The 17,814-nt window shown below is 32.2% G+C and overlaps 4 protein-coding genes across 5 annotated transcripts; 1 reads left to right on the plus strand and 3 right to left on the minus strand.

Moving 5' to 3' along the window:
* Positions 1–2,381: 2,381 nt before the first annotated feature.
* Positions 2,382–3,651, minus strand: LOC105792759 (uncharacterized). The gene has a single exon (XM_012621525.2). It carries the CDS (start codon positions 3,221–3,223, stop codon positions 2,531–2,533), a length of 693 nt encoding a protein of 230 aa, XP_012476979.1. The 5' UTR covers positions 3,224–3,651; the 3' UTR covers positions 2,382–2,530.
* A 3,826-nt stretch (positions 3,652–7,477) lies between these two features.
* LOC105792761 (uncharacterized) lies at positions 7,478–8,194 on the minus strand. Its single transcript, XM_052634593.1, has one exon. The coding sequence runs from the start codon at positions 8,192–8,194 to the stop codon at positions 7,775–7,777; it is 420 nt and encodes a 139-aa protein (XP_052490553.1). The 3' UTR covers positions 7,478–7,774.
* Positions 8,195–10,771: 2,577 nt separating this feature from the next.
* Positions 10,772–12,064, minus strand: LOC105792762 (uncharacterized). Of its 2 annotated transcripts, none has more exons than XM_012621530.2 (2): positions 11,915–12,064; positions 10,772–11,450 (listed from the first exon to the last, which is right to left on the minus strand). In XM_012621530.2, exon 2 carries the CDS (start codon positions 11,447–11,449, stop codon positions 11,090–11,092), a length of 360 nt encoding a protein of 119 aa, XP_012476984.1. In that variant the 5' UTR covers position 11,450; positions 11,915–12,064; the 3' UTR covers positions 10,772–11,089. The 2 variants fall into 2 exon arrangements, with proteins under 2 accessions (XP_012476984.1, XP_052490554.1); XM_052634594.1 differs by having other exon boundaries at positions 10,772–11,489; positions 11,915–12,051.
* A 3,028-nt stretch (positions 12,065–15,092) lies between these two features.
* Positions 15,093–17,715, plus strand: LOC105792763 (uncharacterized). The gene is made up of 4 exons (XM_012621532.2): positions 15,093–15,267; positions 15,382–15,435; positions 15,541–15,592; positions 17,156–17,715. Exons 1-4 carry the CDS (start codon positions 15,203–15,205, stop codon positions 17,279–17,281), a joined length of 297 nt encoding a protein of 98 aa, XP_012476986.1. The 5' UTR covers positions 15,093–15,202; the 3' UTR covers positions 17,282–17,715.
* Positions 17,716–17,814: the final 99 nt, after the last annotated feature.

Consider the following 17,814-nt stretch of genomic DNA (forward strand, 5'->3'; position numbering starts at 1 on the left):
GTGATTGTTTTGTTGGAACTTGACATTTTATCTATAGCTAATATAGTTGATTATAAATGTTGGAACCCCAGCATTGGACCCATTGGCGCAGAGTGTAATGTCATGAGATCAAATCGCAGGAATTGCCTGCTAATGGTGTTGGGGGGTAATGATTCAAGTTGTACCAATATATTTATACACTTGATAAGAAATGCTTTTCCTCTTCATCTTCTAAAAAGAAAATGGAGGTTATTGAGAATCAGTTTACCAAGCAGAGGTTTTTATTTTTACCTTAATCAAGATGATCGTATATGATATTTTGCTCTGTTAAGGCTACTATATACACACTAAATAGGCCCCCAGTGTGGTGGTTTCATTAACTTTAATTCCAGCTGCAGCTTTGGGAAATTGGCATTTGTAGTAAAGAAGTCAATTTTGTAAGGGTACCACCCCCTTTGCTCATTTCTCTTGAGGTATACTTGGTAAAAAAAAAAAAATTAATTTTCAATTTTGAAATCTATTTCATCTAATTTTATTATTGGTAAATTCAAAATGGTATATGTATTAATAAAAAGTAGTATGGGATGTCGGGTTCAAGAAATATAATTCTACTTTTAGTAATAATATTATAGGGTGATATATTGGACATGTATTAAATTATCTTTGTTATGATGTTTTTAATTAAAGTTTTCATAAAATTATGGCAATTTACGATAATTCTTTTTATTATAAATAATTATAATATATATAAAAGCATGGAGTTAGAGAAACTTTTAAACCAACTAATATACCATTTTATTATTCTTTTGTAATTTTATATATATTATTTATTATTATAAAGATTATTATATTTATAAATAAGAACTATAATTTTATTAAAATATTTCTTATATGGATTATGATGGTAAAAGTACAATAGAGACTTTTGTGCTAAGAGTCAAATAGTATTGTTCTTTTTATTCAAAATAGATAAGTTAATCTTATACGTAAATTAAATAGTAAATTAATCATTTTGTTAAAAATTTAATCTGTTTTTACCGATAAAATAATCAAATAGTAACATGTGGCATACCATGTATACCTTATTCGATGTACATAGATTATTTTTTACAATAAAGATGAATAAATCTTTAACAAAACGATCAATTTATTATTGATTTAACGTATACGAACTAATATTTCTATTATTTAAGTAAAATATATAAAACACAATTACTTTCAATACAAAAATTTCTATGACATGTTAACGTTAAATAAACTTATTTCATAACATTTTAAAGAGTTAACTTCTATAATACAAAATTTTATTTATATAATAATTTTATTTTTCATATGTATCTCAATAAAAATAATACAATAAATATTATATAATATAATTGTGATAAATTGTTAATTGTTAGAAAATAGATTGTACTAATTTAAGCTCTAATAATGATTAGAAATTATTTAAATATTGTACTAATTGTTTTAAATAATATTATTTTAATTAAAATTTTAAAGTAAACTACCTAATAGAATCTACATATTATTAGAAGAGAATAAATTAAATTAAGATCCCTAAAAGTATAGTTTTAAGTACTAATAAAATAGAGTCACGTAAAATATTATTATACTCATCTATATCGAATGTCTTATGGGAATAGTTTATATTAGGATTATCCTAAAATTAAGATTTTTAGACACCAATAAAATTTTCCCACATCATCAAATTTTAAAGACAATAAATTATTATTATACACTCATTCATAGATAAATTATTTTATGGACCCTTCCCACTACATTTGTCGTTGTCCCTTTTCAATTATTTAATTACATTCCATTTTTTCATACCCCTAACACATAAATTTGGTAAAATAAATTTACAGTGAACTTTGAATCTAGAATCTTGAACCCTAAAACCAAAACCCAAACCTTGATCCCGAACTCTTAACCCTGAACCCTAGACTCTGAACAACTTGAATATTGAACCCTGAACTCAAACACAAACCTTAAACCCTAAATCCCAAACCTAAACCTTAGGATTCAGAATTCAATGTTTAAGGTTTAAGGTTCGAGTTAAAAGTTTAGGGTTTTGAGTAAAATAATTACCAAAATTATATGTCAATGACATGGAAAATTACACATTTTTTTTAAATTGATTACACAAAAACAAAAAATATTAACTCAAATGATTAAAATTTATATAAAAAAAGAAAATATGTTTGTTTATAATTTTAAAAAATATTTTAAATAATTTAATTAAAGTTAAATTAAGTTGGAGAAGATATTAGATATAAATAAATGTATAATATATAATATTTTGTTATCTTTAAAATTTTAAAGACATGACACTATTTTATTGGTGCCTAAAACTAATATAATTTATTCTCCACAAGTTTAGTTATAAAACTTAAATACATAAATTTAGAAAAAATTATAAATCCTAAATTAAAAATTTGGAATACAATTACAGTTCGAAAATACTAACATATAATACAAACACAGAAAGAAGTGATTTTTTACGTAGACCACCTTCCAATACAGAAAAAAAAACTGATATATTTACATAAAATCAATTATGGAAGGTGACGAGAAACCTATTTCGTCTCTTAAACCTACATCCCAAAATTCGAGTCATCTCAGTTCCTTCACCAATAGGCAAAGTCACAGCTTCCACTCTCTTTTTCCTCAAAAGTTGACCAAATATCGACCCATCTTTTTTATGATGAACATTATGAACTATCACAGTCGACCCTGTTTTAATACCATCCTCCTCCTCCACCATTGTTTTAAACATTAATTTCAAGTACTCATCGTCAAACTTACAATCGATCACTGCAAAATCCACGTTCTTCAACCGCATTTTTATCTGTTTTATGATTGTCTCGCGTGGGCTAGTGTTGGTGGGTTCAGCGTGAACCAAATTTATGTATTGTTGAAGATGATCGGCGGTGTGGTGGTGGTGGTGGTGGTGGGATGGGAGGATGCAAGTGAGTTGACCGCCGGTGTGTTTTGCTGCGACAGCAAGTGCGATGGTTAATGGGGTAATGCCTTGGGTTGTGATTTCGACGATGTGTTTGGCTCCTTTGCCGGCTGCCATGGCTGATATCAGTTCCATGCAGTTGGGTTCTATTAGTCCTTGCTTGTCATCTTCTTCAACTGGGCTCTTTGCAGTTGGGTTCCATGCGGTAGGAAAAGATGAACTTACAAGATGAAGTGTGTCCAAATAAGCTTTCATGGCATCTTGAGGAGACCATTCCTTCATTTTTTTTGTTATAGAAATTATTGGATGGGAATAAGATGATGAAAAAACTTAGGGTTTATGACCAAATTTATAGCACTTTCTATGTCAGAACCTTGAAGATAATAAAACAAATACGTTGTTGGCCAATTATGGGTACAACCACATTAGATACTAGCTAGGTTGACAAGTGGCATACATATGGCTGTCAAATAAGGTGACGCGTGTATTTAAGAATGTTCAAAAACAAAAAAAGGTGCACCTAATTTTCATGCAATTTTATAAGTGGTGGCAAAATTTGAGGCATCCCATGTGATAAATTTGCTGACGTAACCAAAATAATTCAAGATAAAACATGTTGGTTTCTGACTATTGTCACATGGATGAACGTGGCGGTCATTTGGATAAGACACGTGGACATTAATAGTTACTCGAAAACGACCTGCTTACACCTATCACCTGTGCTAAGTGCATTGAATCTGTCGTTTTGATCGTTCTTCACTTTTGTTTGCGCATTATTTCTGAGATAAAAGGGTAAAACTAGCATGAAGTCCCTGAATTAGGAGTTAGATTTTATTTTTTTATTTAAAAAATAGGTAAAATATTTATCATATGTTAGACCAAAGAGTAAATTAATCTTTTTTATTAAAAATTTCAAAATCAGAATGTTAAATTATAAAATTGTGTGGATGAGTGGTTACTCACCTAGGCCCTTAATTATATGGCCAGGAGTTCAATCCTCGATTATAAGAATGGAACATATTTCATAGCCTATCATTTTAATTAATTATTTTAATTTTAAATACTTTTATTTAATTAAAAATAATGCAAGTTATAATTTCATTCGTTTAGAGGTTTTTTAATCAAAATTAAAATTAATATCTAAAGTAATAACGAAATAAAACTTTAAGTACTTAAATGAAAATTTTGCATAATTTGAATAATTATTTAATTCAAATGATGGACTTTTTGAATTTAACATAATTTAATTTTTACTTTTACGATGATATTAATTAATTCAAATAATTACCGTCTTTAATTATGATTAAAATGATTATGCGAATTTAAAAAAACACATTTATAAACATAAAAAAAAATCTAATTCGGCATCATCAATTGGAATATATATTTTAAGAAAATCTTTGTCTTCAATATTTTAATGGAAACAAGAGTATTATCTATTTGGAATATATATATTTAAAAAATATTTGACCTCGTTATTTTAACTGAAACATTTAAGAGTATTATTTATTTGGACTAATTAATAATATTATAAAATACAAAAATCAAAGATTGTCATATTAAAATACATCCCAAAGTTAAACATAGAAAAGATTCTTAATCATAATTTGACCTAAAGCCGTCTATGCTTAACGCAATCTTTTGACATTTGATTTAATAAAAATTCAATATTATTTTTAAAGAATATCATTTTTATTAAACTAATTCAAGTATTTATTTATTTACCCCAAATAAAGCAAGGATCAAGGGCAGAGTCGTGGGTGGTAGGACCTCGATCTCTCCTAAAATGAAAATTTTTTCATTTAGGTCTCTTTATGATTTATAAAATTTTAAATTAATAATAGTAAAATTACATTTTGATCCCAAAAATGATAAAAGAATATTTTAATTTAATTCTTTAAAAATATAAAGATATAGACTATTAAAATTGTAACACCCCTTACCCGTATTCGACGCTGGATTAGGGTACGAGGCATTACTGAAACATACACTTGTAAACATTTTAAATCGATTAATAAAATTTCATTAATTATTAAAAACTTTCAAATTATTAACATGCTTTTATAGTTCTTCACAATATAAATAATGCAACATTTCCTACCAACACAATCGAGATTCCGATAATCATTTCAATACATCTAATAATTGTCATATTACCAATAATAATTCAATTACAATAATAAATCACATATCTATATAATATTCATTACCAAATAGCATTCTCTCCAATTAAAATTATACAAAATATAGTTCATACGAACTTACTAAAGCTAAATTGTAGAAATACCAAAATTTAGGGACATTTTGGTAATTTTCTATTTTCTCGAATTTCCACCCAATCTTGATCTAAATTAATATTTCATTCAATTTACTAATTTAAATAATAAAATAATTCATGAACAATTTGGTCACTTTGACATTTTTACAAATTTACCCTTAAAGTTTCACATTTGTTCAATTTAGTCCTTGAGCCCAAATCATGCAAATTAACCATTTGAAATGCAAATCCATGCTAACATAATATTCATACATTTATTTTCCTCCTCCTCCTCTCCATTCCACATCCTTAATTTACATAACATGCTATAAATAACATTATCTATAATTTCACTATTTTCTTGTAAATTTATTCAAAGCTGTCCATTTGAGTCATAGTCACTAAATCATTTATATCTTGAGCTACAGAAATCCAAATTAAGATCCGTTAATTTTTCCTGAAACTAGACTCACATATCTTCTTGCCATAAAATTTTCATAATTTTTGGTTTAGCGAATAAATACAGTTTATTCTTTAAAGTCATCCCTGTTCTGCTGTCTGACAGTTCCGACCCTTCTTCACTAACAATTAATTATCTCTTTGTACAGAATTCGAATGATGTTACCGTTTGTTTCTATTGAAAATAGACTCATTAAGGATTTAAAAATATAAATTTAAGCCTCTAATTATTTTTCTCCAATTTTTTGATGATTTTCCAAATTCAGTACAGGGGAACCCGAAATCATTCTGACCTTAACTCACAAAACCTATAATATCTCATGATTTAAAATTCTATTGCTTCCACCGTTTCTTCTATGAGAAACTAGACTCAATAAGATTTAATTTCATAATTTATTCATCTTCTAATTCAATTCCCACAATTTTTGGTGATTTTTCAAAGTTGACCTTCTGCTGCTGTCCAAACTATTTTAGTGCAAAATATTGATTACTAAGTTTATAACACTCTTATTTTCTTTCTCTACACTATTTCTCATCACTTTCTCTTATTTTCTCTTCACTAACATACCAAGAACATAAAACCTTATATAATAAAACTCTACATTAACATCAATTTCATACCTTTTCAATAATATCAAACTCAAAAATATTTTGAAATCTTGATGTTCTTACCTTGCTCAATTGATTTCAATCTTTAACTTGATTTTCTCTCCTCCAGCTTCTATTTCTTGAATCTAACTTGATATTCTATCTCCCATAGTCTCCTTGTTATCTTTCTCTCTTGATGGCTATAGAAATTCTTTTGATTTCTAGGTGGAAATGGTAGATTTTTGGTGGAAGGACCAAATTGTAAAGAAAAGAAAGTTTCTTTCTTTTCTTCTCTTCATACGTTGGAATGCATGGGGAAGTTGATGATTCTTCATCTTTCCTTCCATATATATATATACTAAATAGAATAATACTAAAATAATAAAATATCATTTAAAAATTAAATTAAAATACTAATAAACTAATATTTATTTAATTAATATAAAATATCTCCAACATCATTATCTTCTAGATTTCTCTCTCTTCTAATTGACCATTTTGCCCTTCATGATCTTTTAAAATTCCATCCTTGAGTCATCACTTAATTTGGTAAAATTGCAATTTAGTCCCTCAAAATTCTTCACCTTTTTCAATTTGGTCCTAATCCATCCATTTTCCTTAGTTTCTAGATCATTCCACCCTTAAAATATTTACACCATTGGTCCTTCAACTTTTTCATATTTATACTTTAGCCCCTTAATTTTTGAGTATTTACTCTTAGGCAACAAAACTTTTCTCACTTTTACAATTTAATCCTTTCTTGAATTAATATGTCATAATATAATTTCCAATGTTGACATAACTCAATTACTCTTTTTATCACTTTATTTCCTTAATTTACCATATCAGGGATATTATCTTACTTTCTTACTATAGAAATTTTCGGGATATTACAATTTCATAGCTAGTTAACCCTTCTAGCTTCTAGAATTCAAATTCTACATTTTATACAAATAGGTCATTTCCTTAATTAATCACTAATTCGATAAAATTTTCATATCAATATTTTCATGCAACCTTCTTATCATAATGCAACCCATGTCATAATTTTAAAATAAAATTTCCTCGTCGGATTTGTGGTCCCGAACCACTGTTCCACCTAGACCCAAAATCGGGCTGTTACAAAAATGGTGAAATAATATTTTATTATCGTAAAAATATACAATTGAATTTCGACCCGCAACAAAAAAAAAAATCTGACTTCGCCCTGAAAAGGATAGAAAATTAGTATATATAAAGTAAAGCATAACATAGGGTTTATTCATAGCAAACTCCAATTACATCCAAACTTTTCATGGCTACAAACTTGGGAACAAAAGTTAGAAATTACATATATATGTATATATACATACACACATAGAGACACACAGGTACCATATATATAGCATCCAGTTCCATGATACCTCAATGCACAAGCAGTTTTAGACTATAACCTAATAAACTGCATTTCGAAAAGATAATCAAATTAATGCAATACTCTCTTGAGAGGAGCCATTGATAACCCCACCAGAGTTGGGGTATACTCCCAGCTACTGAGCGGAATGGATTTTGGATTGTAAAGCAATGCCGCTCCGATGGAAGAAGTCCTCCCAATTCTTGCCATCAGCATGCCGAATCTCGACATGGGAAAGTGTCCCAGGGTCTAAACACGCGAGTGTCACAGCAATGCCATCGGGGTTTGACCGTGGTGTATAGAATGAAGTTATTCCACAAACCTTACAGAATGTATGTTTTGCGGTGTGAGTTCCAAAAGTGTATGTAGTAATGAACTGATCCGAATCACCCAAAAGCTCGAACCTTTGACGCGGGACAACAAAGTGAACGTTCCCTCTCATGGAGCAGTCAGAACAGTTGCATTTCCAAGCAATAACACTAGCAGGTGCTTGGACTTTCCATCTTACATTCTTACAGTGGCAACCGCCATTGTGCAGTACTAACTCGGATTCCATGCCAACAACAACCAGGGGAAGTGAAAGTTTATTCTAAAGCTGATTCCGTAGTAGATAACTCAGCTCAAATGCAATAGGATATCCTAACAATGACCATGCAATGAAACCATTAATCCCACATCTTAATAACTCAGTTCAAATGCAACAGCAGTACCATATAGAAATAAAACCATTAATCCCAAATCTTTATAAATCAGCTCATAACTAAGCTCAAATGCAATAGCATCTAAGTACCATCATGCAATAAAACATCTTCATGACTCAGTTCAAATGCAATAGCTTCCTAAGAACCATCACTCAATAAACTATTTCCACTCCTCTTTTGACCCCACGATATGCATATATAAGCAATAAAAACTAAACATGGTACTCCTAATATTAGAACCTCCATGCTACTTTTACCAACTTAACACAGCACCACCCTCAATCTGCATCTTTAAGAAAAAAATCCCAAAAGCCAACAGCTTATAGCACATAAAAATATCAAATCAGAAACCTGTTTCATTTGAGGAAATTTTTTGTCCTAAAATTGGGAAATAAACTGGTGATGGACATACTAATTAGCATAAGCAAAATCAAAACAATAAGCAGGCTATAAGTTTTAGAAAATTAATTAAACCTTTATCAGTCTAAAATTTGTTAATTTCTAAATATCTAAAATGGACAACAAACAATGGAGCGAGTTTTAATTTCATCCAACCAAAGCGACGTAAGAATCTCACGTGGAAAGGAACTCTGTTAGCACCTCATACTATGAACCGGTCAAAGCAATCTATCTATGTTCGTAGGTGTCCCCGGTACCAATAAGTGGCTGCGAGAAATGACAGTGGGTTTCTTCCTCGAGCATTTGAACTGAGTTAGAATCCTAAAGCATTTGAATTGAATTTGAATCTTAAAACCATCAATGTTCGTCTCATGGTTATACAAGAAAATAAAAAGGAAAGTAAGTGCCCACCCATATATATGCTGGGTAAATCATAACCTGGAGTTTATCCATAGAAAACTCCAATTACAGCCAAACGTTTCATTGCAACCAACTTGGGAACAAAAGTTAGAAATCACATATACATTCATACAGTCACACAGGTACCATATACATATAGCATCCGGTTCCACGAAGCCCCAATATACAGCCACTGATAAACCTGAAGTGAGAGCTACAAGGTGGAATGAATTTTAGATTGTAAAGCAATGCCACTCTGATCATAGAAGTTTTACAAATTCTTGCCATCGAAATGCCGAATCTTAACATGGGAAAGTGTTCCAGAGTCTAACATGCAAGTGTTGCAGCAATGCCATTGGGATTCAACCGTTGGGTATAGAATGAAGTTATTCCACAAACCTTACAAAACGTATGCTTTGCAGTGTGAGTTCCGAAAGTGTAGGTAGTAATGAACACCTCCGAATCACCCAAAAGCTCGAACCTTTGACGTGGGACAACGAAGTGAATGGTTCCTCTCATGGAGCAGTTGGAACAGTTGCATTTCCAAGCAACAACACTAGTAGGTGCTTGGACATGCCATCTTACATTCTTACAGTGGCAACCGCCATAGTGCAGTACTAACTCAGAGTCTATGCCAACAACAACGATGGTGAGCACAAGTTTATCCTAAACTGATTCCGTAATCTGAAACTCAGTTCAAAGGCATTAGCAGCCTGACAACCATCATGCAATGAAACCATTAATCCCAGAACTCCATTACTCGGTTCATAACTCAGTTCAAATGCAATAGCATCTTAAGTACCATCACGATTCATGAAATGAAACCATTAATCCCAAATCTTCATAACTCAGTTCAAATGTAATAGCATCCTAACAACAATCAAGCAATGAACCATTTCCACTTCTCTTTTAACCCCACAAAACGCATAAATATAATCAATGAAAACTGAACACAACACCCTTAATCTTCATCTTAAGAAAAAAAAAGAAGGAAAACAATTGTCAACACCTTACATGGAAAGAAGAAAAAAAAATCCCAAAAATCAACAGCTTATAGAACAAAAGATAAAATCAAAAACCTGTTTATCTTCATCACAAAATGGGGAAATGAACTAGAGATGAACATACTAACTAGAATAAGCAAAATCAAAACAGTCAGCAGGCTAGAAGCTTTAGAAAATTAATTGAAACGCACACAAAATTTTCAATGTTATATATTAGTTCAGTTAATAAGAGGAGCTTTTGTTTTTATTGATTAAATTTTTATCAGTCTGAAAAATATTAATTTCTAAATATTTAAAATGAACAACAAACACTGGAGCGGCTAGCTTAACAACGTAAGAATCTCACATGGAAAGGAGCAACGTTAGCACTTCACACTATGAACCGGCTAAAGCAATATATCTATGCTTGTAAGTGTCTACCCATACCAACAAGTGCTTAGAGGAAGTGACAGTGGACTGCTTTCTTGGGCATTTGGACTGAGTTTGAATCCTAAAGTCGTAATTGTTGGGAGGACCTTACCTGAATACCACTCCCGACCTGAACAGGGTTCGTCTCATACCATAAAACGGATGAGGACAGCTCTGGTTATAGAAAAAAGAAGAAAGGGTCCACCCATATATATATATATATTGCGTAAATCATAACATAGAGTTTATTCATAGCAAACTCCAATTACAGCAAAACTTTTATGGCTACCAACAAGAGAACAAAAGTTAGAACACATATACATACAGACATACAGACAGACACACACACAAGTACCATACATATAGCATCCAGTTCCATGAAGCCCCAATACACATCGGATGTAAAGTAGAAGCTAAACGACTGCATTTTTAAAAGACAATCAAATTAAGGGTAATCCTCTTTGTGAAAGCCATTGATAAACCTGAAATGAGAGCTACTTGGTGGAATGAGTTTTGGATTGTAAAGCAATGCCACTCTGATCATTCCCAATTCTTGCCATCGAAATTCCGAATCTCAACATGGGAAAGCGTTCCAGGGTCTAAACATGCAAGTGTCACAGCAATGCCATCGGGGTTCGACCGTTGGGTATAAGTTATTCCACAAACCTTACAAAACGTATGCTTTGCAGTGTGAGTTCCGAAAGTGTAGGTAGTAATGAACTCCTCTGAATCACCCAAAAGCTCGAACCTTTGACGTGGGACAACGAAGTGAATGGTTCCTCTCATGGAGCAGTTGGAACAGTTGCATTTCCAAGCAACAACACTAGTAGGTGCTTGGACTTGCCATCTTACTTTCTTACAGTGGCAACCACCATTGTGCAGTACTAACTCGGATTCCATGCTGACAATAACCAGGACAAGTGCAAAGTTTATCCAAAAGCTGATTTGTAGTTAGTAATTCAGTTCAAATGCAATAGCATCCTAACAACCATCATGCAATGAAACCATTAATCCCAAATCTTCATAACTCAGTTCAAATGCAATAGCATCTTAAGAACCATCACACAATGAACCGTTTCCACTTTTCTTTTAACCCCACAAAAATGAATAAATATGAACCAACGAAAAAGTGAACACAACAACACCATCAATCTTTCATCTTTAATGGAAAAAAACAATTATCAAAACACCTTACATGGAAAGGAAAAAACCCAAAAATCAACAGCTTATAGCATTTAAAAGATAAAATCAAAAACCTGTTTCATTTGAGGAAAATCTTGATCCCAAAATAGGGAAATAAACTCGTGATTCGACATACTAATTAGCATAAGCAAAAATCAAAACAATCATCAGTTTTAGGGTTACCTGTGTTGCACAAGGTCCTTTGAAAATTACTTGCTTTCGGTTCAGGAAATCTGAATCAGTACTGAGAGATCGATTAGCAATTCTATGATCTGGTGTTTTTCAATTGAGTGGATTTTTCTGCTTGCTGAAAATTTTGCCCCAAATTGTGAAATTTCTATATCATTATCCAATGCCCTAAAGTTGCGTCTCCTAATTGCCCTGTTAGACGGCTGCCAAAGTAGAATCTAATTTTTTAAAGTCTAAGCATCATTTGACTTTTTATTTTTAATTGAATCCTTTGAATTTCTGAACTTGAATTTCTTTTAAGATGTAATTGAAGAGAACCGGTGGACTCTCTCACTTCTCTTAAGGTCCAAAAGGAGCTTTCCTTTGATTATTACTCATCTACCATCCAATCGTCATGAGTCTTCGATCAAACATTTCTATTGTCTATTCGATGAGTTTGACCATTTGGATCTCCAGTAGAAGATCTTGAACAGTGAAGTTGGGCAAAAAGCCTAGAGATTTTGGAAGTGATCATGGTGACTAGCTTTACGATCGTTGAACAATCGATTGCCATCCTCGATATCCTTGGTCATGTCCCTAATGCCAAACTCCAGCCATTTTCTTTTGTTGGAATAATAATTCTTGATCCATGAGTTGGACCGTGTTTTGGCTTCACATGGTGGTTGCTCTTGGTGACTTAAGTTTTCCAATCAGTTGATACTTTGTTTCTTGAATTTGCGAGAAATTATTTTGCTAGGATTTTATTACAAAAGCGGTTTCACGACCAGATCTGTTTTATCTGCTACAGCAACAACGATTTGAATAGAAACTCATCTCATCAAAGTTCTATTTATCTTGTTGGTTCAAGCAATAGAGATTCGCTGCACATCATAGAGTGCTATATTCACATGCCTTTGGAGTTTTGTCTTGTACGGAACTGACGTCATCAACAGCTTTAGAGTTCATGACCTTATTGGCCTTTATTTATATGAATTCATTCTATATGGATTGAGAAAAACCCATAATCCAGGCATAAAAGAGTTTGTTGTTAAAATAATTTTGAGTATTTTTCATATTTTTGTTATTCGTTGTTTCCTCAAATTTTGAATTTATGGTAATATAAATTTAAGTTTTTAAATTGAGTCTTTAAATATTTGGATCATTTCGAATGTGTTTTTTTTTTTGTGAATTACAAGAGAAAGGTATAGCTTTAATAGCAGCGCGACCAGCATGACTCGAACTCAAGTTAGCACACGGGATTTTCAAATTTGTGTTATTTAAATTGAATCAGATTGAATTTTCAAATTTAATATTGGGTGGAGAGTTATTAGCATGCGAATGAGACACTACGCTTACTAGCTACTTGAGTTTGATTAAAAAAATTTGAATTCAATTTAGTAATTATTGAGTTGAGCTATTGATTGAATCAAATTCTAGTTCAGTAATACTCAGATTCATATGACTGGTGAACCTTATCGAATTTTTTAATTTTACTATATATTTTAAATGTTTTATTATTAAATTATATTATTATTCTTAATATATATTTATTAACATTAAATTTAGGGTAAACTACAAAAATAGTCACTTTTGTTTACCTCAGGTTACATTTTAGTCATTTATGTTTGAAATGTTACGTTTTAGTCACTTATGTTATTATTTTGTTACGAAGTGATCACTCTTCCGTTAAGTTCCGTTATCTCCCTAACGGTAATCCTACGTGGCAGTCTAACTAGATTTTAAGTGCCAACTTGGATTTCCTAATGGGATGAGAATAGATTTTTTAATTAAATAAATTTAATTAATTAAAAATTTTAAACCCTAAATCTTAGTTAAAAAACCATTTATCTCCCCTTTTTTTAGTTTTCTTTTTCAGTTGACTAAGAAAGCTATTATCATCAGAATTTTTCATTCACCTACAAAAATAAAAGAGGATTCAATGAAGGGTCCAGGTATGTCTTTTTCACCGACAAATTTATGTTCTAAGACTTAAAATCAAGTGGTTGTCGACAAATTTATGTAATAAGATGAACTGCAATGACTGCAGCATGTTAAAAAATGATGTTCCCGTTAACATCTTAGAATGAAAAGCCAAAATAGTTTGTTTTAATGGCTGAACTAATTTTTGTTCAACTTGGGGCTTTTTCCATTTTTATTTGACATGGGATTGTTTATTCAGAGAAAACTCAAAATTCCTATGTTTTGTTAATTTCCTATTTGATCCGGTTTCGGGTAAAAAAGACGAAATGGCAAACCACTTGGAGTTCTTAATGCGTTGGATACGGAAAGACACAATGGTACCATTTCACCGCAATTGTGATTCTTGGAATGGGTTTCTTCACCGATGCTTATGACCTTTTAGCATCTCTTTTATCACAAAATTGCTCGGTCGTATTTACTACTTGATGCACTTTCGAAAAGCCCGGAACTTTGCCTCCTCGTATTGTAGCTGCTGTTAATGGTGTGGCCTTTTGCGTAACTTTAGTTGGACAACTTTTCTTTGGTTGGCTTGGTGATAAATTAGGTAAAAGCGAGTTTATGGACTCACCTTGATGCTCATGGTGATCTTTTCCATTGCCTCTGGACTTTCCTTCTGAAAGTCTCCGGATGGTGTAATGGCAACCCTTTGCTTCTTCGGGTTTTGGCTTGGTTTTCACATGCTACAATCATTGCAGTTCATCTTATTACATAACTTTATCGACAACCACTTGATTTTAAGTCTTAGAACATTAATTTGTCGGTGAAGAAGACATACCTGGACCCTCCATTGAATCCTCTTTTGTTTTTGTAGGTGAATAAAAAATTCTGATGATAGTAGCTTTCTTAGTCAACTGAAAAAAAAACTAAAAAAAGGGGAGATGAACGGTTTTTTAACTAAGATTTAGGGTTTAAAATTTTTAATTAATTAAATTTATTTAACTAAAAATCTATTATCATCCCATTAGGAAATCCAAGTTGGCACTTAAAATTTAGTTGGACTGCCACGTAGGATTACCATTAGGGAGATAACGGAACGTAACGGAAGAGTGATCACTTCATAACAAAATAATAACATAAGTGACTAAAACGTAACATTTTAAACACAAGTGACTAAAATGTAACCTGAGGCAAACAAAAGTGACTATTTTTGTAGTTTACCCTTAAATTTAATTATTAAACCGAGCTCGAGTTGTTGGACCTCGACTAGTATAAGAAAATTGGGAGTTAGCTGCTATACGGAGAAACAGAGTGGAAACAAAGCAGAAAGGAAGAGAAGAAGAGTTTAAACATATATATATATATATATATTTAAAAAAATCATCAATGGAGATAACGAACCCTAAACCATCTTCAAAACGCCTGCTATTCGACCGGCGTTATGGTTGGGTGTAAGACCCCTCAAATCTTCTCTCTTTATATCTTTTCTGTATGTAATTTTCTCTCTTTTTGGTTTTAAAATTTCCAAAGAATTTATATTTATATGCTTCAAAATTGAGTTGCAGGTTTGATGAATGGAAAGACCCATCGGAAGAAGCTCTTGCTGCTGGCCGAGGAATGTAGGTTTTCTTTCTTTTCTTCCCTAATTAAATCAAATATTAGCAATTGCTTTACTTAATCACTCTTCTTTTTTTGGTTTTTTTCTTGGGGTTCATTTTCGAAAGGTTTTGCATAGTTCCTCTAACAAAAGCTTTCTTGAAGACGGCTACAAATTCGGTATGGTGCTGTTAGAATTTTACAGATTTTTATCGTATGAAGCTTCTGCATGTTATGTTTGTTGTATTGTATTGTATCATATCCATTTGGGAAATGCTATGAATGTATCTACCAAAGGGATTTTATGTTTCAAGGTTAAGGCAATAACTTCAAGTAGGATAAGGTTTTTTTTATATAGGAAGGAGTAAAACCAACTATTTTAGAACATAAAATATTGGGAACTGCTTGAGAAGGCTGGTGTGAACCATGGGAGTTCCGAGAGCTGCTGAAATGATGGCCGGAGGATGTCAGGTTGTTATACGGGTAGAGTTTTTCTGCATATGTAAGCTTTGCTTATATTCCTCCTGAAAGGTGGGCTTTTATAGATGGATAAAGGGTTTAGAGTGGACGCACCTTTCCTGATGGTCTTTGTGTGGAGTCCGATCATAATGATTTGACCCCTTAGCATGAGAAATGAGCCCGATGGGACTACCATGAGAATTAGTGAGCCTAGGAAGTTGGGATCTTTAAATGAGACTGGACTCGATGTGATAGCTTTTTAATGATATTCCAGTGTTGTCTGCTAAGACATTTGTATTGGCATGGCATGGGCTCCCTGTCATGGCGTAAGGGTATAACAAACTATATAATCTATTGAGTTGTGAATTTAGTTTTTCATTAAAGACTTGCTTCTGATACTATCCTTAGTGTCTCTGAACTTGGCTGCCTTTTTCGTCGATTGTGCTCATACCTTTGGTATTTTCGTTCGTCACGTGTGCTGGGCACTAATTCTTTACACACAAGGAGTGGCAGGTGCAAAGGTGCACGAAACTAAGGATATTTCATATAAGCAAGATGCTGCAGAAGTGGAATTAGATCATTATTGCATTACTTGTTCTTTAGAATAATTGCCTTGCCTTGTAATATAGTTCTGATGCCGAGTAAAGAAATTTGCCCAGCTCTTAAGAAGCAAAGAATAAGGAAAAGTGGAATTATGGTTGGCCACGAACACGTGCACCCTTAAATATTCTCAGTTATTCCTTCAAAACAATCTAGTACAGGTCAACCTAGGCACTCAAAAATGATTTTTTGATGATACCTTATATCACTCCATTAGCTGAACCCACCTTGAAAGTTATTATTTGCTTAGAGGGTCAATAATCTACATTTTTAAGAGCACAATGAGGCCAGCCCTGTTGGATGCCTTTAACTTTGGCTTGTTTCGAAATTTAGTAACATTATAGCAAACTGATAAGCACAAGCTATATTGTGAATTACAGCCTACAATTGCACGTAAAAACCTTCCTTGTTTGAAGATAGGCACTTTCCTCTCTGACGGCTTCCACTTGTAGAGGTCAATGCCTAACACAGTTATGCATCTTTAAATTTTTGGTCACTCAACCATGCCCTTTTTATTTATGATTTTGCTGACACTCGGCTGCGTGATATCTTTAACAGAGTATGAAATGTTAGATATTTATTCTTTGAGCATCACCAATGATTGTTCCGAATCACTCATCCAGAATTATGATATCAAAATAGCCTGTTCTTTGTAGTTACCATTTTCTACTTTGTTTCTCGCAGATCGATTTTGTGGCAAGGTCTACTGTAAAAGTCTTAGAAAAGCCAGACTTGCTCGACCCCCGGCAGCTGCAAGCTAGCCTCAAAGATCAGTTCAGTAGAGTCACAAATATTATACAAAAACCATAACTCGAATGAGTCATCTCGATGGAAAATCCTTGTTCTGCCAGCAGCAGTTTTGATGATCTAGGCATTGAAAACAATGAACCAAAAAGTGCCTAATTGCTTAAAATATTTATATGTATATATATCTATTATTTTCCAAGTATCAGTACTACACATCAAAAAAAATATTCATGCACATGGACTTTGATATGCTGGAACAGATTATATGTTGATGTTGAAGAGCATGTGTTGTTCACTCGCATGAAATACAGATAACCGTTGGGGTTATGTTTATTCTATGTTATCTAGACTCGGGTAAGTTTCCGGTATAAGGATGTTTATTTTTTTTTCAAGTTTTTTGATATTTTATGAGAATCATACTCATATTTGTATCCCAATATGTGTTGGACCAAACAAGAATAATTTAAGAGTAAAATTCAAAGGATTCTTACCGTAAATGATTTGCAATCAAAATAATTGTTTGTATAGCATGTACGGGTTGTAGTTGAGATTTTGGTGCTTGGAAGCTACACAAGTTTAATTCGAAAAAGAATCTA

The sequence above is a fragment of the Gossypium raimondii genome, chromosome 8, assembly GCF_025698545.1.
Source record: "Gossypium raimondii isolate GPD5lz chromosome 8, ASM2569854v1, whole genome shotgun sequence".
Classification (NCBI taxonomy): Eukaryota; Viridiplantae; Streptophyta; class Magnoliopsida; order Malvales; family Malvaceae; genus Gossypium; species Gossypium raimondii.

Bases quoted from the DNA above. Each gene is read 5' to 3' on its own strand.
- LOC105792763 (XM_012621532.2), top strand. From the start codon at position 15,203: ATGGAGATAACGAACCCTAAACCATCTTCAAAACGCCTGCTATTCGAC. The intron at 15,436-15,540 runs GTAGGTTTTCTT...CATTTTCGAAAG, and splicing joins CTTGCTGCTGGCCGAGGAAT to GTTTTGCATAGTTCCTCTAA. The intron at 15,593-17,155 runs GTATGGTGCTGT...TGTTTCTCGCAG, and splicing joins TGAAGACGGCTACAAATTCG to ATCGATTTTGTGGCAAGGTC.
- LOC105792759 (XM_012621525.2), bottom strand. From the start codon at position 3,223: ATGAAGGAATGGTCTCCTCAAGATGCCATGAAAGCTTATTTGGACACA.
- LOC105792762 (XM_012621530.2), bottom strand. From the start codon at position 11,449: ATGGAATCCGAGTTAGTACTGCACAATGGTGGTTGCCACTGTAAGAAA.
- LOC105792761 (XM_052634593.1), bottom strand. From the start codon at position 8,194: ATGGAATCCGAGTTAGTACTGCACAATGGCGGTTGCCACTGTAAGAAT.